Below are 19,882 nucleotides of genomic sequence, written 5' to 3' on the forward strand. Positions count from 1 at the left end.
TTGAGCACATCGAGATGTGAAGCGCACGGACGCCAAAGTGCGGCACGTCGACCTCGCCTTCTCTTTTCGCATCTTGACCTCGCTCCTGCCTTTGACCACATCGTCTTGAGATGCTTAATGCATTCAAGTATTATGTCTGTAATGATCAGAGACAGCTATGACTGTAATGTCTCTAGATGAACGCGTTGGCTTGGATGGCAGCAGCGATCACATCCAGGCCAACGAACGCGTCTGCAGTTTGCCTGTTCCTCCACATCCCGCAGCTGGCTGTTTCAATCCTCGAATCCAAGCATAATCACGTCAATCAACTTCGGCCGAACAGCTGGAGTCAAATGCCGTTCGTCGCTAATGATCAACCTTTCGACCTGCATAGACAACTCCGCATCCCCGCACCCACCCCGCCTTTGCCTTGCTTCCCCTGCCATCTTTACACCAGAGTTCCTCTCATCATGCAGATCTTCATGTCGAATCTGTATGGCCGACACGATGATGCTAACCTTGTTGTCTTTTCTGCTTAGGGCTCCACCGTCATGCTTGTCAGAAGCTTCTAAGCTCGGAGGACATTGCACCGAAGTGCAGCAATGATGATATAGCTGCTATATATGCTGCTGGGCTCTGCAGATACTCAGGCTCCCATTCAAGATCATCTTGATCATAGCCTCTTTCTAAAATAATCAATATGCGCCGTCCGCTCGCTGTGGCTTTGACCACGCTTCTGTCTTCTTCAGCTGCTGCTGTGCCTTACGCCGAGTACATCCTTGCACCGTCTCAGCGAGATCTTTCTCCTGTAAAAGTCCACCAGGCCAATGGAACAGTAATCAATGCCGCTGAGGTGACGACTTCCGGATCTGGAGGTACGACCTTCAATAGCGTCTCAGCCGTAACTTACGACTACACCAAGAACATTGGAGGTCTGGTGTCTTTCATCGTCAGCTCTAGTTCAGACAGCGAACAGTACATCGGAATATCCTACACCGAGTCATCTCTATGGATCTCCCCGGATGGTTCCGATGCCACGCAAAATATTGCCATCGACGAGACATTGTGGTTCAAGATTACTGGACCAGGCAATTACTCGGTTGAGCCTCTTCATGACCGCGGTGGCTTCAGATATCTTAACGTCTACCACAACACCACTGGCAATGTTACCCTCAGCCACTTGCAGACATACTTTACTGCCATGCCACATTTCCCTGATGACGGCATTGGTGAGTACACAGGCTATTTCCACAGCAATGATGAGAAACTCAACCGAGTATGGTATGCTGGTATGTATCTGCACATGTCCGAAGCTCACAAATGACATGATGCCAATGATATGCAGGTGCATATACTGATCAACTCTGTACCATTCCTTCCACTGCAGGAAACTCTCTGGTCGACCTCGACGCCACCGACCCGAACACACCGACAGTATGGTGGTCCAACAGCACTTTGACCAATGGAAGCTCAGCATTTACCGACGGTCCTAAGCGTGATAAGCTCGTCTGGCCTGGTGATTTTGCCATCTCTGTTCCAGGAGTATTCCTCTCCACGGACGACGCCATCACCGTCAAGCTCTCTCTCCAGCAACTATTTGCGAGTCAAAACGCTACTACTGGAGCACTCCCTTGGTTTGCTCAACCCATCTACGTGTTCCCTGAGAACAGTTTCATCAACTTTGGAAAGGTAGTCTTCAGCTTCAACTACCATCTATTCACGCTCCTTGGATTGCACAACTACTGGATTTACACTGGTGATGACGAATACTTACAACAGAACTGGAACAGATTCAAGCTTGCTCTGAATTACAGCTTGAGTTTTGTGGATGAGACTGGATTAGCCAACGTCACTTCAAGCTTCGATTGGTTAAGAGAAGGCATGGGCGGTCACAACATCGAGGCCAACAGCATCTTAAAGCACACTTTGGATGTAGCTGTAACTCTCGCTTATGCTGTGAACGATACTTCTCACATCGCTAGCTGGAAAAATTCTTCTGCAACTATTGTCAGCGCTGCAAACACACTCCTCTGGGACAGCTCTGCTTCGCTATACAAGGATAATGAGACCACTACTCTACATCCCCAAGATGGAAATGTGTGGTCCATCATTTCTGGTGTTGCGTCTGCGAACCAGAGTACTGATATTTCGAGCGCCCTCGCTGCACGCTGGGGACCTTATGGTGCACCCGCTCCCGAAGCAGGAACCACTGTATCTCCGTTCATCACAGGCTTTGAACTGCAAGCTCACTTCCTCGCCGGTCAACCTCAACGTGCTATCGAGTTGATGCAATTTATGTGGGCCGACTTCATGTTGGATGACCCGCGCATGACGAATAGCACATACATCGAAGGCTACGATACTAGCGGCGCATTGCACTATCCTGCTTATGCAGACGACGCACGCATCTCACATGCCCACGGCTGGTCTTCTGGTCCTGTCTTGGCCTTGTCAACTTTTGCAGTTGGTTTACACGTGCTGAATGCAACCAATTGGATTGCTCACCCCCAACCTGGCAACTTGACGAATGTGGAAGCTGGATTCAAGGTCGACCATGGCACTTATTCTGGCAACTACTCTGTCACTGCCAAGGGAGCGAGCTATGTTCTCTCTACCCCACCTGGCACCAAAGGAAGCCTTGTACTCGACACTCCTGGATGCAATGCTAGTGTCAAGGTCACTGGTAGTGATGTTGGTGGTAAGCATGGGAAGAAGTTCAGTTGGGTAAAGCAGGTTCATGGACATAAAGGTGTGGCATCGACTCCATGGAAGTGTGGTGTATGGGGGCCATCGCCTCCTGCACACCAAGATGGCAGTGCTGGCACAATCACGATTGATAATCTGGCTGGTGGAAATTATACTGTGGACATCGTATGCTCCTGAGCATTCATGTAAGATATAGAGCAATGAATCAACGCAATCTCGGATGATAATCAGCATAATAAATCAAGCAGGAGATCGGAAGGAAGAATTCGGAACAGTAATCGAAAGATAAATCTCATTGAGATCATGACCAGAAAAAAGGGGTATCAAGAAATCAAAACTAATACCGAATTCTCAGGCCCCATCTTTTCCATCCACTTCTTCTTTAGCTTCTCCGACGTCAAAGAATCGGACACTCCTCCCCGTCTGCTGTGCTGCACTCCCGTTCAAAGCCAGCCCAGGTGCCCCACCAAATCTCGTCCTGCGAAAGGTAGCAGGTGTGAAACTCTCTTCAGCCAGACCTACACCACCACCTGTACTACCCAACGAACTACCGTACCCTCCTTTTCGCATTTTGCGTTCAAAAGGCGTGACTTGCGGAGTTTTAACGTTGTTGTTCCTCATCGGCGCAGGAGTAGTTTTGATGGCGGGGGCAGGTGTAGTAGAAACAACCACTTCCCTCTTCACTCCCTGCGTAGACGACGGGATCGAAGATAGTGCTTTAGCACGTTGACGTTTGCTAGGTGTCCTTGCCATATATCCTGGTACCGGCGTCGAAGCAAGCACACTGTCGAAGCGCTGAGCTGGCTGTTTACCATTGCCATTTTGCTGTTGGAAAAACTGCTGTTGTGGCGCAGGTTGGAACGATGGAACAGGCCTGTTCATCACATCACGCAACACATCAAACGATGTCCATTCTTCGGCTCTGTGCGTGGCACCGAAGTCCATTTCCTCTACATCTGATTCTTCATCGTCGTCGAGGAGGGGTGCGAGACGGCTTTGTGCAGACAAAGGCGCCGGTGCTGGAGTTTTGCGTGCGGAAGGTAATCGTAGACTGCTGAACAGATTTGATGACGGTACGAGAGGCATGGGGGCAGGCGTGGGCGCGGACGCGATAGCTGGTGATCGGGCTCTTGTGGGAGATGCGGGTAGGTCGTCCTGCTGAGGATCCAGGGGTAGTGGTAATGTCCTCGCTGCTCTCCTTCTCGAAGCCTGCTCGGCCCAATATCTCAACATATTCCTACGATGTTGTTGAGCGTTGCGCTGTTCAAGTGCTGCTGCAGAGTCAAGACTGCGTCGATGGCAGAACAGTGCCCATTTGAGCTTCTTGAGTGTTTCTGTTGCGAGCAGATCAATAGTTTGAGAACGTAGCGTGAGAGCTTGAGCGTGATGAAGCAAGACTTCTTGGCCCTTCGACACGAGGGTGGCAACAGTGCGGAGAAAGAGAACACGCGCAGAGAACTCTTCGGCTTGTATGGTCAACTGGTTGTTTTGCTGGGTTCTGTCGCGCCACAAGTTGAAGATGGCAGTGCCGGCGTTGATGTGACGATTATTAGCGCGATCAATAGCAACTTCATCAAGCTGTTTGACGATATTTGTCCTTTCTCTCCAAGCAGCCAAACTGTTGCGAACCATGCGAAGCTTGATACGACTTCTCATCTCAACATAGGCATCTCTGCGTTTGTTTCGCTGGGCTTCGGCTGTAGCTTCCTTCCACTTCTTGAGTGTGCTGCTGGCCAAACAGTAGAATCTAGCATCATTTGACCAGCGATTCAACTTCATCAAGTGTTGTGTTCGGTGTACCCAGTATGGAAGAACGGCATTCATGACACGAGTGTTCTTGAACTCCAGTGCTTGTCGCTCCATCATCTCGTCAGCCCTAGAGATGCCGTGGAATCGAAGCATCACAGAAGCCATCATGCGTCTACGCTTGTGTTCGTGGAAGATCATTGCGGCTTCTTCGAGGTGGAAACGCTGCTCGGACAACCTCAGACTTAGAGTTTGCAGTGCACGTTCTTGCAGTCTGTTGTCCATAACACGGCGGAAGAGAGCGAGTCGAGAATGCAAGACCCATTTGTACAAGTTTTCGAGCACAACTCGATCGTCGATCTTCGAAGCAAGTGCACGAGCTCGAAGGTTGTCGTTCCAGTTCCTCCATACGTTTTGCAAGATGCGTTGCCGATCTGCAGCAGTGGCTTGTTGGGAAAGGTGGGCATTCGTGCGCCAGACTGAAACAGCTGTGGTCAGAACCCGCCTTGACACAACAGTGGTAATCTCCTTCGATGCGTGCCCCAATTTGGACTCCTTCACCAGATGGTGGAAGCAGTTGCCTACCACATTTGTCTGGTGTTGCTCTTCTGCGATCTGGTTCATTGATTGAATCGCATTTCGACGCGCAACCATTATACCAAAGGTCTTCCTGAGCAGACTGGCGTCACGTGTATGTTCAGCAGAAGCGTGATGTTGTCGGAGACGCCCAACAGCACCTGTCAAACGGTGAAAGCAAGACTGCTTAAGACGATAATCACGCCAAATAGGAGCCTTGCGTTCGCAGAAAGCCCAAAACCATTTCCACCAAGTTTTTCGGACCAAATTCTCTTCGTATATCGCAACAGCCCGCTCGTTGTCAATGGCTTTGCGAGCTGCATTTGTTCTCCAGACCGAGAACCATTTTCGCAAGCCCAAACGTCGACACTTGAGATCATTGACAGCAGTGATATCGCGCCAAGCGTTGAAGTAGCGAGTGCGCAAAATGTGTCTTCTAGCAACAGATGTTCTGGCAATCTCGTCACTTGTGGACTGCGCCCAGTGTGTGAAAGCTTTGTTCAACAAGAACAGGTCTCTTGCCCTGGTCGCTCTTTTCTCGTACTGCTCAAAGAATTGTTCTGTCTCAGCAGCTTGACGAATTTCGGATAGTTTTGCGGCCCAAATGCTAAAAGCTTGGGCTTTGAGAAGGCGCTCATCGTGATTCTGGGCAACAATGGCTAAGTGACGGTTTCGGGAGGACTCTTGATGTAAGCGGTGTAGGCATCGCCGAGCAGTCTTTACTTGTGACATGTAGAGGAAAGAATCGGCTTCGTCTTCCATCTCTTCTTCGAGAAATTCATGGATCGGGGGCTGGTAGTTTGGCGACAAAACAGGCGGAGAGCTAGGGAAGTCGGACTCGGTATCGTCGTCGGTCGCGCCGTTCTGGTAGTCGAGTGGGGGTTGAGGGCGAGCCCAAGGCTCTGGTGGCGGCGGGCGCGAAGCCCTGACACTGTCTTGAGTTGACAGGGAGTGACTCCTTCGAGGGTGTGATTGAGGTTGTACATGCACCCTGCCTCGAGAGGACGATGCATTCAAGACGGGCGGCGCATTGATCGAGGGCGTCTGGCTGCGCGAAAGGTTATCGAATGAGTTGCGTGGGATGTGTCCGGGTTGAGCAGTTTCCAATCGTCCACCACTAAGCCAAGTCTCATCGAGTCCTGTGTCATTGAAGCTCGCCCTGCGACTTCTTCTTCCGCTGCCAGTTCCTAGCTCTTGCACTGGTCGGTCGTCGGCTGGAGACAAATCCACACCTTCATCATCTTCGAAGTCTTGATCATCTTGTACGACGATGTGTATGTCGAATTTGGCGAGCAACTTGCGCAACTTGGACATCAAGGAACGAGAATTGTGAGCGCGGCCCTCGCCCAAGCGCAAAAGGTAGCGGAAGAAGCGTCCATCGTGTTCCTGCGCAATGCCATGTTGCGCAAGGACTTTGTCATATGCTGCGAAAAGTGCTCGGAAGGGAGGGTTTGGCGATTGTTGCGCGTCGGATACGATCTGGAAGAGGATGTTGATATCTGCGCAAGGCAATCAGTCTCGTTGATCACACCAATTAAAAAGACAGAGACAAGGAACAAACTCACCTCGGTCACTCAAAGGCGGCAACTCCTCAATCCCCGACGAGTCTGGCATTCGGCTCGTGTAAAAATCCGTCTATTGACGCGTTTCGTTTCGGTCGTCTATACCGTCGCTGTATTGATGGCGGAGACGGCATTCGCGCGTTCTTGTTTTTCGTGAATTCGTGTCGATAAATCATGCAATGCTGGAATTCGGTATCATGTTTTCGTCGTCTCAAAAAAAGAATGGGGCCGTATACGGGCGCAACTCTTGTTGTTGTTGTCTCAGGAAAGTGCACACAGAGAACGCGACTGGTCAGCGCAGGGCGGGCTTTCACATGCAGATCTGCCCTCGGTTGCTTCCGATCACCGCCTTTGAACCTCTGAATCAATGACATCGCCAATCGCAACTCTCTCTACCAACGCCTTCGAGCATTATCCTCCTACCAATTCCTCACAACACAATCATGTCGACACCACGAGCAAAGCCGCTTGAGAAGCTCATTACTGCCACCTCAAAATGCACTCTTGAGGTATGTCCTCTCTTGATCGGGTCCTACTACGCAACTACTACGCAATGCTAACAAGAAACCCAGGGAGCTGCATATGGCAAATGTATCGCCGCCGAATACCAAAATGTCCGCAAGGACATGTGTGCGAAGGAATTCATGCAATTGAAAAACTGCTACCTGGTACGTCCTTTATCGAGAGATTTGACAGCGAAGACTAACATACATTTCACAGGCAGCGGCAGGCAGAAAGCGATAATGTCATAACGAACACGAATGAAAATCAATTGAAATCAGCTTTTGTCTTAATTCTCATATCTCAAACATTTCTAAAAGACCAGAAATTCTCTCATCCCTTTTAGACATCTATCATAGCTTGAAAAGCATCAACTTGACAAGCACGTCTCTGACATTGGCATCCTCTTCGGCCAAAGCTCCTTCGGTGGCAGAGTCCTCACGTTGGATCTCACCTTGGATAGCCTTGTCGAACAGGGGCTTTTGCTCCTTGAACATGCTGTCAACCTCGTTGTTGTCGTCCTTGACAACCTTGTACACCATGCGCACGTCATCTGTAGGTACGAGGCCGGCACTCTTGCGCAGACGTTGCACTCTGTTGACGAACTCTCTGGCCATACCTTCTTGTGCGAGCTCGGGGTATGCAAAGCTGTCGAGGATGACGAGGCAGTTGTCGTCGACTGAGACCTCGAGGTGCTTGGTCTCGGGTGTTTGTGCGATACCACGCTGTACTCTGAGGTCCTCCGCGACAAGGTGGCAACCCTCGATGGTGATCTCGCCACTTGACATGAATGACTTGATGTCGGTGGATGAGAGGTTGGGGATGGCCTTCTTGACCTTGGCGGCGTCCTTCTTGAACTTGATGCCCAGTGACTTGACGTCGGCAAGGGCAGAGTATTGGACTTGGTACTTCTCCTCATCAGAGCTGAGGATGAGATCACGGATGTTGAGCTCCTCGACAATGTATGACTCGAGAGACTTGACGTCCTCGAGGTATTGAGGGTCGGAGTGGATGACGACCAATGACTTGAGAGGGGTCTTGAGCGAGACGGTTCTTCTCTCACGGCAGAGACGACCTTGCTCAATAACGACTTGCATGCGCTTGACACGTCTCTCAACGACCTCATCGAACAGCTCCTCACGGACCTCAGGGTAAGGCAAGAAGTGGACCGAACGCATGTCTTCGTAGTGCAACTCCTTGGGAATGTGCTTGGAGATGCGCTGGTAGATGTTGTCGGTGATGAAGGGGATGAAAGGTGCGAGACCTCTAACCATGGTGTAGATGACCTCGAAGAGAGTGTTGAGAGCGTGGAGTGCGTCGTCCTGACCGGCCTCACCCTTCAGACGTCTGCGGTTGAAACGAATGTACCAGTTGGTAGTGTTGTCGATAAGCTCGAGCAGACGAGGGACGACAGTGTAGAGACGGTACACTGACATCTCGTTGTTAACGAACTTGAGCAGAGACTGACATGAAGCGAGGATCCACTTGTCCATGACGTTGGTGTTGGTGGTCTCGAGTGATGTGTCGTACATGAAGTCAATGTCAGATTGCTTCTTGAGGAGGGCAACCTGCTGCTCGAAGAAGTTGAAGCTGTTCCACAGAGGAAGGATGACACTTGAGACAATCTGCTTGACACCTTGCTCTTGGAAACGAAGAGGCTCGGCACGGACGACGGGGGAGTTGATCATGTACAGACGCAGAGGATCAGAGCCGTACTTGTCCATGATAAGGTTAGGGTCGGGGTAGTTCTTCAGCGACTTTGACATCTTCTTGCCGTCCTCAGCAAGGACGATACCGTTGACGACACAGTTCTTGTAGGGAAATGTGTCGAAGAGGAAGGTACCGAGAAGGGACATGGTGTAGAACCAACCACGAGTCTGGTCAAGACCCTCGGCAATGAAGTCGCCAGGGAACTTGTCGTGGAAGGTGTCCTTGTTCTCGAAGGGGTAGTGCTGAGAGGCGTAAGGCATGCTGCCCGACTCGAACCAACAGTCAAAGACCTCCTCGATACGGCGGAGTACACCCTTGCCCTGCTTGCTAGGGATGGTAATGCCATCGACAGTATCTCTGTGGAGGTCATTGAGCTCACCAGTGTAACCACTCAACTCCTTCAACTCAGCAATGCTGCCAATACAGACAACCTCCTTGAAGTCGCTGCTGACCCAAAGAGGAATGGGAGTACCCCAGAAACGGTTTCTTGACACGTTCCAGTCTCTGGCAGACGCAAGCCAGTTGTGGAAGCGACCCTCCTTGACGAAGCCAGGAACCCAGTGAGTCTTCTCCAAGTTTTCGAGGAGCTTGGGAACAACGTGCTCAACCTTGATGAACCACGAGGGGACAGCACGCTGGATGAGGGGAGTCTTTGAGCGAGGGCAGTGAGGGTATCTATGGACAATCTGGCTCTTCTTGACGAGACGGCCAGCCTTCTCGAGATGCTTGATGATGTCCTTGTCGGCAGCCTTGACGTGCTGACCCTCGAAGTCGCGGACTTCAGAGGTGAAGTGTCCTGAGGGATCCAGAGGGTTAGGAGGGGGGCGCTTGTCGCTGATGACGCCAGCTTTCCAGGCGACTTGGTAATCGTCCTCACCGAAAGCCGGAGACTGGTGAACAATACCGACACCCTCGTCGACCTTGACGTATGTGTCGTTGAGAACCTTGAAACCAACACCCTTGAACTCCTCCTTGAAGTAGTCGAACGGAGGCTCATATTCGACACCGAGCAAGTCGGAACCCTTCATCTTTTCCAATACCGAGTACTTTGCCTTCTTGGGGTCCTTGTACAGCATCTTCAGACCAACCTCGAGCAGGATGTACTTCTTGTCCGACTCTTGATCGTGGATCTTGATGTATTCGAAGTCGGGATGCACACAGAGACCGGTGTGGGAGGGAAGGGTCCAGGGAGTGGTGGTCCAGGCCAGGAAGTATTCGTTCTCGCGGCCGAGGATGGGGAAGTTGACAACAATGGCAGGGTCGGAGACATCGCGGTAGTCTTCTTGGGCCTCACTCTTGCTGAGAGGAGTGCTGAGGGCAGTCGAGTAGGGCAAGACCTTTGCGCCGTGGTAGACGAGGTCCTTCTCGTAGAGCTGCTTGAAGACCCACCAGCACGACTCCATGAAGGTGGGGTTCATGGTCTGCGCCTTGTCAGCGCTTGTTCTTTTTGTCCGTGAATGTTTCTGGTCCTCACCTTGTAGTCGTTGTCAAAGTCGATCCATCTTCCCAGACGACCGACAACTCTCCTCCACTCTTGGGCATATGTCATGACGACCTCGCGACATCTGCGGTTGTATTCGGCGATACCAATCTGCTCAACAGCCTTGCGACCGCGCACGCCGAGCTCTTCCTGGAGCTGGTTGTCGATGATCTGCTCGATGGGCACACCTAGACTCTGTCAGACCGAGCTGCTTATTGGAGGCGATTGCGCATGAACGGACCGTGGGTGTCCCAGCCGAAACGACGCTCGACATGGTGGCCCTTCATGGACCAGTAGCGGGGAATAATGTCCTTGATGGTTGAAGCGAGCAAGTGACCATAATGAGGTGTGCCGGTAGCGAACGGAGGACCATCGTAGAAGGTGTATGGCTTCTTTTGCGCCGACAGTTCGAGTTGTCTCTGGAAAGCATCGATCTCCTGCGATCAGGTATTAGTCACTGTTTGTCAAGGGCGCGTTGAAGGCGAGTGCGCATACGGTCCACTGAGCGAGGATGCGCTCCTCTTCCTTGGGAAAGTTGACCGCCATATTGTTAGTGTTTCCGGTCGTGTGTCCAAGACGGTGATCGCGGAATGCTCTTCAACTTTTTTGGCCGCGCGGGAGTCATCAACGCCGGAGTCACAGAGTGGGATGAATCTGGGGAAACTCTTGGCTAGACTTGCCTCTCGAAATACTCATACCACTTCACTTCTCGAGTTTACGATGATTTCTTTGAGACCAGGCCATAGACTTGATAGCTGTGGTTGAGCACCAGAGGTCTGTAGCATGGATACAATCAGGTACTCGAAAACAGACTCTTTGTTTTGTCTGTATAGACCTGTTGTTATCTCTGCATAGGGCTAAGAGCTATTTCTTCCATCTGCCATCGTTGGAGCCACTCTTGCGTCCTTAATGCTACTCGATGTCGGACGTCTCCTTCATGTGTCCTCAGTAATCCGCTAACAGCTTGCGGTACAGACCATAACAAAGATCAGGAATCCGTGAGATGACTGCTTGCACCTCTGCATTCTCCTTATATGCTTTGCGGTATGGATGAAGCTTCACAAACACCACCTCTCGCAACTCTCTGTCTGTATCTGGGGTTCCTTTGAAAGCAATGATGAGCGCTGCAGCCAGGCCGTCATGACAGTGGATGAAGAGATCTTTGAACTTGGCAACTGCTAGTGCTTTGAGCCCAGAGATGCCGTACTTATCGCCCATTGCATACATTCTGGCGTGCTCAGCGAGGAGTCCTTTGCGGTTGCTGGTGCCGCATAAAGTCAACTTCTTTTTGAGGGCTTCTGTAGTCTCCTCCTCGAGATAATCGTGGCGATAGAGATAGCAGACCATGAGTTTGACGGTTGCAGTGGTCTCGACATCCAAGTCCCAATCAAAATCACTCTCATCGAGAGGCTGGGAATAGAAGGCAATGTCCCGACCTGGACCAGCAGAAATCTTGATGACATTGGTTTCCCCCTCTCGGAATGTATGTGGGCGACACGCGGCGCGGAAGAACTCTGACTGAGGGCAGATGATGGCTTTGTGGACGTGGTACGTGTCTGAGCCACACACGATCTGGAAGTCCGAGTATGCGCCGCTCTCTTGTAGTCTACACGATCGTCAGCCAGGTTCAGAGTTGAAAGCGACAAAGCTCACTTGGCCATAGTTGAAGCCAAAGACTTCTCCGAAAGCAATGCTGCGCTCATTGTGTGATGTAAGATGGATGATTTGAACGTGATGGTGAGGTGCGAGGTCGATGTTGAAGAGGAAGTCGAAGTTGATTGCCGACCCAGTCAAGAAGAAAAGCGACCGTGAAAGAAATGCATCCAGAGCTGCGTTTCACTGGCACATGTGAAGAAATGGAGGTGCTATTGTGACTTCCTCCTGTCGTATCGGGTTCGCGGCTTCGACGGTCTTGAAACCAGAGACCACTCACTCGTTCTTCACAACCTACCAATATTCATCTTCAGCTCCCAGTAAGTAAAGCTGCGCAGCCCGTGCTCGCGCTCTCTGTTTATGGTCTGACCGAAGTAGATCGCAGCGCTTCTCGAAAATCCATTGGAACTTACTCATCACCTCTTGAAAAAGAGCTTTTACAATACTTGAGGTGATCGCGACTCCTGATGGCAAGCGGTGTTTTTCTTGCAAATCTTGAGTCAAAGTTTTGGCAGGCACGATGAACAAAGAATTGCTTCACGGCAGCTTCTTCATCATCACATGCAAGTCTTTCGATGATAAGGTTTTCATTGTCGATGACCGGATTCAGTGTTGTCACTTCATCAGCGTCCTCGACTGGGATACAATTGAACAAGGTCTATATCATTTCACTTTTAAAGATTTCGGCCACGACTGGTGACTCGGACGACTCCATGGACAGCAAACGAAACAACGACCGCGAAGGTCTGAGTGCTCTCGATGCGGAAATTCTTGGCTCTGCCGCAGGCTCTGATACTGATATGGAAGAAGCTGAAGACATGGAACTCGACGACTCGAGCTCATCCTCGGACGCGTCGGTCAGTGGTGGTAAAAGTGGCAATGCTCGAAATCAATGGCACGAAAACAATCCGTTGCTAAGGGAGATCAGTCTGAACAAACTCGACGACTACGGGTACGTCAACCTCGAGACAATATGTGTCGACAAAGCTTTTGGCTACACTCGTCGACGAATGTTGGAAGCAGCAAGGTGGCGCGCCAAACTGGATGTTGCCAAAGGGCTATGTTATAGCATTGAAGAACCATTCACATTAGAAAAGAAGTCGAAGGTCGGAAAGCTGCACGAGTTCCATCGAATACATCCCATCTTTCGTCGAGACAACTGGAACTCGACTGACCTACTATGTACGACAACAACGAATAAATACTGGGAAAGGCTGAAACCAGTCCTACAACTGGCTACACTTCTGCTGGAGAGCGAACATATGATTGGGTATATCGTAGGTATGCTCGACGTCCCCTCGCATAAAAAGATCAGTATCACGGCGAAGACCCTTAAAAGATTAGGTGGTGAGGTATACTGGTTCGAAAGAAAACACAACCCCAGTCAGGTCGAAAGACAAAAGGTGTGGAAGGATCTCTACGAGCTTGGAAATAAGATCATGTGGACTGAGAAAGATATGACTGGCGACAAGCAGGTTCACGGATACACAACAGGCGACAAGAAGTCACCGGAGATCGTCCTGGACGAGGAACATATCAACATCATATGCAGAGAAGTCTCACCTGTCCAAGATGCGATTGATTGGACTCCTGGCAGCGACGAAGAATCGGCCAGGTTGAGAGTCAAGTTCAATCTCGCCACAACAATGGTTCATGAAGTCATGCACGCATTATGGCGCTGTCGATATTTTCCACATGTCGAACCATACTACAGAGATACTAGACATGCAGAATTGGGATTTCAATGGGAGCAACTGATGTACTCAGGTGTCATCGAAGGTCCGACTACAGATAGAGGTTTTCCATATGTGGGTTTCTCTTCTAATGATACTTACTCTCAGCACGCTGACAGTTTAACAGATCCTGTCAACTTACCAATGGCCTGAACCTGAGGATGAAGAAGACAACAGAGAAGCATTAATGAGCCACAAAAAATGGGGGAGTGGCAACGTCCCACGCGAGTATGCAGTGGAGATGAGTTTCATACAAAACTTCTTCACTCTAGACTTCTGGGATGAAGTCGATCGTTACGGTAGCTCGAATTTCTTCCCGTTGAAAAGACTAGGCGTTCGCACAGTAGGGAAGTTCGAATACTGGAAAAGCGAGAGTCCAACCATCAGAGGACCTGCTGACCCGACACCCCAAAGTCCAGACGACGCAGATGAAAGGGGAATCATCAATCGGCATTGAGCTTTCTGAACAAAGATGACAAGAAAAACCGGATATGGTATCTGGCAATCTTCATAAAACAAAGACCCACAATCGACCTCAAAGAACTTTTGTCTTTTTCCGGAAGATGTTGTGATTGGGGACTGTCCTACAAAAAAAACCAAAAACAGCAAAAACCTTTCTTCCGATCCTGTGCATTACTGTATCAACCCTACCTTGGAATCAATAATAATTAACCATGCCTCCGAGACGTGCTCCGAGTGCACCACCTGGTCCACGAGTGTCTCGTCGACTGAAAGGCTTGCCCCCAAGCGACGAATTCACCTTGTACGAAGCAAGGCAATACATTCACTATATGAATGTCAACGTTAAAAAGAAAATCAAATACAACCTGGCTAAACGAGAAGATCTCGGTGAATGGGCTTATCGGGTAGACAGAAGAAATCAGAGACAGCATTTCTTCCCTGGACAAATCATTCTGGCGGTACATGCCCATCCTCAAACTGTCCTCGACAGAGCCTTTAACGATCAGGATGTTGCCACAACCCATCAAAGCCCTGTCGCCGCAAAGATGAGAGTCATGGTAGTCTTGCACGAAACATTTACGGGCTTGTTGTGCTTGCCAATGTACACGCACCAAAGCAGCACACCCCTTCCACCAGCGAGGTGGGCTGAAATGGTCAGCATCAGCCACAACCTCACATGGCAAGGCAATACTAGGTGGGCTGGTCTCCCCCTACGCATGACCATACACAATACGCAATACGCCCATGACTCTTTCATACATTTGACTGAACCCATCCACGTCCAACTAGAGTCTAGGATCTGCGATGTCGGCTACATGAGTGGTGGCGAATATTGCAGGTTGATGGATTTGTTGCAATACAAGGAAGATGAGCTCAGAAACCAAGCTTTCGCGCTCTACGGTAGCACGTATAATAAACATGCGCTGCACAGCTGGCAGCCTACTCCTGGACAGAGGCTTAACAACACACGTCTTCAATCAACCATGAATTCCTTCGCTCAGATGAGATGGACACTTCACGGCTAGCGTTTTCTTCCCTCTCGTCAAGCCAGATTTCGACAAATGACAATCCAGTTCTTTTGCCTCTTGCAGGTTGTTTCATCTTATTTTGTATATAACACGTCTTAAAAATGTTTTCAAAGATCTCTGGGACCGAGGGCATGCCTGCTTCGAGACCTCAAAATTCTTTCTGTGCTCTTCTTTTTCCTCGTGACTAGTGTTCTAGAGCCCTAGAACAACATCAGCCGGGCAATCACTGCTTTGTCCAGTCCTTTGATCTCATGAAGGTGTACGAAGTCAAACTTCACGGTACAAAGAGCCAACCTCTTGCGAGCTCAATTCCTCCGGAAATAGCTAGAGGATGGAAGAGGACAAAGACACAAAGACTAATCATCCTCGAAGGTCAGACCTAATGGCCGATTGAAAAGCTGGAATGTCCGCCGCATTGACGTTACCTCGTACAGACTTACTACAACCTTGCAATCATGGCTGCCCCTACCGCAACCACCGAGACAGTACCACCCGAGCCCGAATTCCGGAGATCTAGGCGCCTTCAGAACCTACCCCCCCATCAAGACGTCCGAGTTCAAGAACAAACCTGGAATGGCGTAACAATTGAAAGACACGTCCTCTACGACAACGAAAGAAAAAATGTGATCAGGCCGTATGCTGAAAAGGCCCTCAACGTCAATCTCGAAAACCTACATCCAGGAAGAATTATCAAAGTGGTGGATGCTTACCCACAGACAAATCTGGAGGTCCACCCTCGTGATCGCGATATTGGACATACGAAGCTAGCCGGGGCTATCGGTGCTAAGTTTCGTTATGTAAGTATTATGTACCCGAGTACTACTCTCCAAAACTTCACTGACGCTGTTCTCTTCAGATGATAGTGGTTTGGCGGACTTTCAATGGTGTGGCTGCGGTTCCGCTGTACACCCTCAAGGAAGCCCAAATGCACGAGGACAGAATAAACGAATTCGTGAGCATCACCACCAATGCGACTTGGCAAGGGAACACGCCTTGGGCAGGTATGCCGCTCTTGATGAAAACGAATCAAGCATATCAACTGGAACCCAACTGCTATGCCGACCTTTCTCGCCCTCACTGGGTTTCGAAGTTCGAAAAAATCATCGACGATGTCGGTCACATTGACGGCGGCGAGTTTTCAAAGCTAATCGATCTGCTCGAAGTGAAAGAGATGGAGTACAGGATCGGGGCCTTTGACAGGTTTAGCACAGCCACTTTGACAGAACTTTATGAACCACAAGAAGCCCATGTCCCCAAGCCTAAAGTAAGGCATAGAGACGACAAGACAGCGAGGATGGAGAAGATACGCTTCACACGGGTCTAGAAACCAATGTTGGTGTATCGTGGTTGCTCTGACATGGTGATGTCAAATCGTGATTCTGCTTTCAACTATGTACGGCGTCGAGATACTGTTTTTTTTTATCAATGCAATGCACCCGGTAAAAAATTCTACTAAACTTCTGATTCGCAAATCACAATCCATGAATGACTCTTAAGCCAGCAAAACGCAGCAATGGGGGTGTCTTCATATTCACTCACACAAAATATACAAAAGAGCAAAAAAACCAAGACTTAACTTGGGAAAACATCTTTTCGACCAAATCGTCAACGCGACCAACCAAGGTGTGAGTCGAACTCACAACCTCTGGATTCTATTTATGCTCAGATTCGGGGAGGTTTTTGGAAGTTGATGAGGGTTACCCAATTGGGCCAGAGCTCCGATCTTCTTGCAGAAGAGCCAACTTGGTTTCATTATATGACTAGGTTCCTCGATCAGTAAGTGAATAAATCTGGAAGTGTTTTTTCCAAAACAGAAAGCTCCTGCTTGCCGAGGAAAGACTCAGCTTCACTCTATACTCGGTTCAACACATCTTCTAGGGGTTTCAGGCTCTCCCAGACCAAGAAAAATGAGAAATAAAATATTTTGTCTTGGCAGGACTCTTCTTGTTGTCCTTAGGGTACAAATTGACCTCTGAAAGCTTCCGCCCTATCATAAAAATTGACGAACGAAAATCGAAAACGGTCGGTCTGGCAAGAGTGACAAAATTTGAAAAGGCCTACGCTGAGAAGTGTTCATTATCCAATCTGCCAATAAACCAATTGAGCAATATATTTCGTCACACTCATCTACTCATCCGACCTGGAATTATACGAGCAAGATGAATAACGAACGTCACAACATACCAAGGAAGCACTTGTAGTCTGTCGAACAAAAGTTTGCACGGAGACTCAGCACGAGAAACTGGACACATCCTGAAGCCCACCCGTCTTAAGATAGCCCGATAGATTGTTCGCTTGGCCTCTAGTCCGGCAAATTCATGAATCGAGTATGCATGATCCGGTGGTACAACAAGTATGAGCAGTAGATAGGCCGAAGTTAGGTTGCGAATACTGCCAGGAGATGATTACTATAGAGGCTCGATGGTTGCATGGGATGGGTTCACAGGGCGATGATTCAACGAATAACAAGAACAAATCGAAATTGATCATGTGTACCATTTCTTCGATTGCGAGGCCAAATGTTACATCATGCTCGCTCCAGAGGTCAACAAAGACCGTCGAGTCTAGGCTTTGTCTACGAATCAACCCACCAAGATGTCTGTTGCAGCGATTCTCAACAAAGAGATGTATTCCGCATCCGGTCAAAACTTGGTAAGCCTCAGTATAAGTGGCCTCTCAATTGGCAAGATTTTTGGGAACCTATTTTCTTGTCGCAGAAGAATATCGACATTCCAGTCTCTTTCTTTTTCTTTCAAACTACTCACATCAGATCATGGTATTGGGAAAGCGTAAGCACGGCCCCGGGGCAAAGGCAGCTATGCAAGGCCTCAAGAACCACGAGGATCCAGTTGTACGAAAGCACAAGATGGATGACAATGGCAAAATTATTATGCCGATCAGGAAATCATCCAGTTGCGTAGAGAAGGGCAAAACAGACCCATCTGGAAGTCGGAAATCAAGTTCTCCGAGGAGATCGCCGCCTCTTTCACCTAAATCGAAAATGTTAGCCGATCTCATCCCGGGGAAAACGACGGAGGACATCCAGAAGATATGCGGTAAGGCTATTGTGTCGCCCAGAACGCAGATTGGACTTGAGAAGGAACGGGTACAAGTCGAAGAGAAGAGACTTCGCCTTGTGGACGAAAGGCTCAAAAAAATGAAGGAGGTACTGATTCTGAAGGCCGACTACCCGCTGGTGGCCGGAGACATGGAAGAAGACGATGAACCAGAACACCTTCAGCGCTCTCCTGCTTTCAATGCGTACCCTGAGGATCCTGAGGTGTACGGGCGAGAGGCCAAACAAGTACCTATGCAAGCCCATAGAAATATCATTGTCGACAGAAGCCAAGCTCATGAACCGTTCGGCCATGGGATTGTCTCAAGGGTCCTTCTGGAAGAAGAAACCGAGCCGGGCAAACCAACGAGACAAGTTGGGGCGTGGGCGATCAAACAAGTACACCTCCGGGAGTGGTTGGCCCCAGGAACAGTGATCCGGGCTCTACACGCAGTTCCCAACAACGACCTCAAGCTAGAATATCCCAGCAACCTCGTACGCATATATCCTCGAGGCCCGGTGATAGCAAAGTGGAGGCCCATGATTATACTCTGGCATCATAACAGTGAGATGACCTGTGTGCCACTTTTCACACTGAAGGCAAAAAATCCGGAGACGAAAAAATCCGAGTCAGGTCTTAAATTGCAGCATCTCGCACCCGCTAAACGTCGAGAGTATATGCCGATCAGGCGTGACGATAACGAGGGCAGCGCATGGAAGAACTATGGCCTAGCACTGCACAACGGGCCACCACTGATCATGTTAAAGCATCCTGGTACTTACGGCCTGGAAGCGGGCTCTTTTGCTGATCTTTCACGGCCCGTGACCGTCGGTAAATTCGACGAGTTCGAGGATGCGCTTGCTATGCTCAAGGACGGAAGCTACGCTCGTCTTCTTGAGGCTTTCAAATTCAGAGAACAGTTAGCCAGGGAGGGCGCGCTTAGCAGCAAAGGCATGAGGGATACACGCACAGCTACGCCCCCAGCATTACAACGCATGAGTGACGATAGAGCAAAATGGAATGCAATGGGCGTGGGAGATGATCAGATAGACGAGGACGACGCTTACTATGATGCCGAGTTTATAGATCTGAACAGGTAGAGAAAGAGTTTTGTAGAGGATAATCCAGTATCGAATTGTTTGTGGTTTTGCACAAGGTGTAAGAAGGTCGCGGCCACCAGATGTTGTCGGAAGCTTCGTGAGATGTGCCGAGTTTTTTCCATGACAAGTACTCCTTTTTCCAGTCAATCCGCCCACCGTGATTGTTATCGTGCCTATGTCACCACAAGTCACGGAAGTGCAACCATCTGCATATCTTGGTGGCTGCAGATGGTCGAGGTACTTGTCACACATGGCCGAGTATTGTAGCAACTGTTTCTCGTTTTGAACTGCACGCCACATCTGTCCAACCAATCACAAGCAGCATCATCGTCTCGACAGCCGCTGCCAATTAAGCTTAGGACTTTTTTGGCTCCATCAACAAACCCAGTGGGCGGTTAAGATCAAGAACAAGGTCATCATCAGCACTCCGTATATGCTGTGTGGATAACAAAATAAGTGATTGGCGCGCAAGATGCGAGGCGCACAACATGTGGCACGGGCTTTCGACATGGGCTTCGGCGCGTAAGCAGTCACAAGTTGGACCATGAAATAGGTAGGTTGAGACGTGACTTCCTGGTTTGTACTGTCTT

At 49.7% G+C, this 19,882-nt stretch overlaps 9 protein-coding genes across 9 annotated transcripts; 6 read left to right on the top strand and 3 right to left on the bottom strand.

Annotated features, from left to right (window-relative positions):
- Positions 1 to 679: 679 nt before the first annotated feature.
- Positions 680 to 2,862, top strand: M438DRAFT_262456 (Six-hairpin glycosidase; the record flags this gene model as incomplete). Its single annotated transcript, XM_029899819.1, has 2 exons — positions 680 to 1,268; positions 1,325 to 2,862. 2 exons carry the CDS (start codon positions 680 to 682, stop codon positions 2,860 to 2,862), a joined length of 2,127 nt encoding a protein of 708 aa, XP_029766306.1.
- On the bottom strand, positions 2,863 to 6,828 carry M438DRAFT_288128 (Sfi1-domain-containing protein). Its single transcript, XM_029901649.1, has 2 exons — positions 6,573 to 6,828; positions 2,863 to 6,506 (listed from the first exon to the last, which is right to left on the bottom strand). Exons 1-2 carry the CDS (start codon positions 6,619 to 6,621, stop codon positions 3,037 to 3,039), a joined length of 3,519 nt encoding a protein of 1,172 aa, XP_029766307.1. The 5' UTR covers positions 6,622 to 6,828; the 3' UTR covers positions 2,863 to 3,036.
- A 184-nt stretch (positions 6,829 to 7,012) lies between these two features.
- Positions 7,013 to 7,313, top strand: M438DRAFT_331067 (uncharacterized protein; the record flags this gene model as incomplete). Its single annotated transcript, XM_029903373.1, has 3 exons — positions 7,013 to 7,078; positions 7,142 to 7,237; positions 7,290 to 7,313. 3 exons carry the CDS (start codon positions 7,013 to 7,015, stop codon positions 7,311 to 7,313), a joined length of 186 nt encoding a protein of 61 aa, XP_029766308.1.
- On the bottom strand, positions 7,176 to 10,830 carry M438DRAFT_310160 (isoleucyl-tRNA synthetase). The gene is made up of 5 exons (XM_029902408.1): positions 10,756 to 10,830; positions 10,502 to 10,697; positions 10,255 to 10,448; positions 7,290 to 10,201; positions 7,176 to 7,237 (listed from the first exon to the last, which is right to left on the bottom strand). Exons 1-4 carry the CDS (start codon positions 10,804 to 10,806, stop codon positions 7,424 to 7,426), a joined length of 3,219 nt encoding a protein of 1,072 aa, XP_029766309.1. The 5' UTR covers positions 10,807 to 10,830; the 3' UTR covers positions 7,176 to 7,237; positions 7,290 to 7,423.
- Positions 10,831 to 11,205: 375 nt separating this feature from the next.
- M438DRAFT_361523 (uncharacterized protein) lies at positions 11,206 to 11,963 on the bottom strand (the record flags this gene model as incomplete). The annotated part of the gene is made up of 2 exons (XM_029907514.1): positions 11,206 to 11,866; positions 11,914 to 11,963. The coding sequence occupies 2 exons, from the start codon at positions 11,961 to 11,963 to the stop codon at positions 11,206 to 11,208; spliced, it is 711 nt and encodes a 236-aa protein (XP_029766310.1).
- Positions 11,964 to 13,106: 1,143 nt separating this feature from the next.
- M438DRAFT_341804 (uncharacterized protein) lies at positions 13,107 to 14,228 on the top strand. Its single transcript, XM_029904593.1, has 2 exons — positions 13,107 to 13,721; positions 13,774 to 14,228. Exons 1-2 carry the CDS (start codon positions 13,176 to 13,178, stop codon positions 14,101 to 14,103), a joined length of 876 nt encoding a protein of 291 aa, XP_029766311.1. The 5' UTR covers positions 13,107 to 13,175; the 3' UTR covers positions 14,104 to 14,228.
- Positions 14,229 to 14,320: 92 nt separating this feature from the next.
- On the top strand, positions 14,321 to 15,133 carry M438DRAFT_361525 (uncharacterized protein; the record flags this gene model as incomplete). The annotated part of the gene is made up of 1 exon (XM_029907515.1): positions 14,321 to 15,133. One exon carries the CDS (start codon positions 14,321 to 14,323, stop codon positions 15,131 to 15,133), a length of 813 nt encoding a protein of 270 aa, XP_029766312.1.
- A 458-nt stretch (positions 15,134 to 15,591) lies between these two features.
- On the top strand, positions 15,592 to 16,460 carry M438DRAFT_371130 (uncharacterized protein; the record flags this gene model as incomplete). The annotated part of the gene is made up of 2 exons (XM_029908236.1): positions 15,592 to 15,933; positions 15,993 to 16,460. The coding sequence occupies 2 exons, from the start codon at positions 15,592 to 15,594 to the stop codon at positions 16,458 to 16,460; spliced, it is 810 nt and encodes a 269-aa protein (XP_029766313.1).
- Positions 16,461 to 17,909: 1,449 nt separating this feature from the next.
- M438DRAFT_331073 (uncharacterized protein) lies at positions 17,910 to 19,292 on the top strand (the record flags this gene model as incomplete). Its single annotated transcript, XM_029903374.1, has 1 exon — positions 17,910 to 19,292. One exon carries the CDS (start codon positions 17,910 to 17,912, stop codon positions 19,290 to 19,292), a length of 1,383 nt encoding a protein of 460 aa, XP_029766314.1.
- Between the last annotated feature and the right edge of the window lie 590 nt (positions 19,293 to 19,882).

Source organism: Aureobasidium pullulans (assembly GCF_000721785.1).
Source record: "Aureobasidium pullulans EXF-150 unplaced genomic scaffold scaffold_1, whole genome shotgun sequence".
Taxonomy (NCBI): domain Eukaryota; kingdom Fungi; phylum Ascomycota; class Dothideomycetes; order Dothideales; family Saccotheciaceae; genus Aureobasidium; species Aureobasidium pullulans.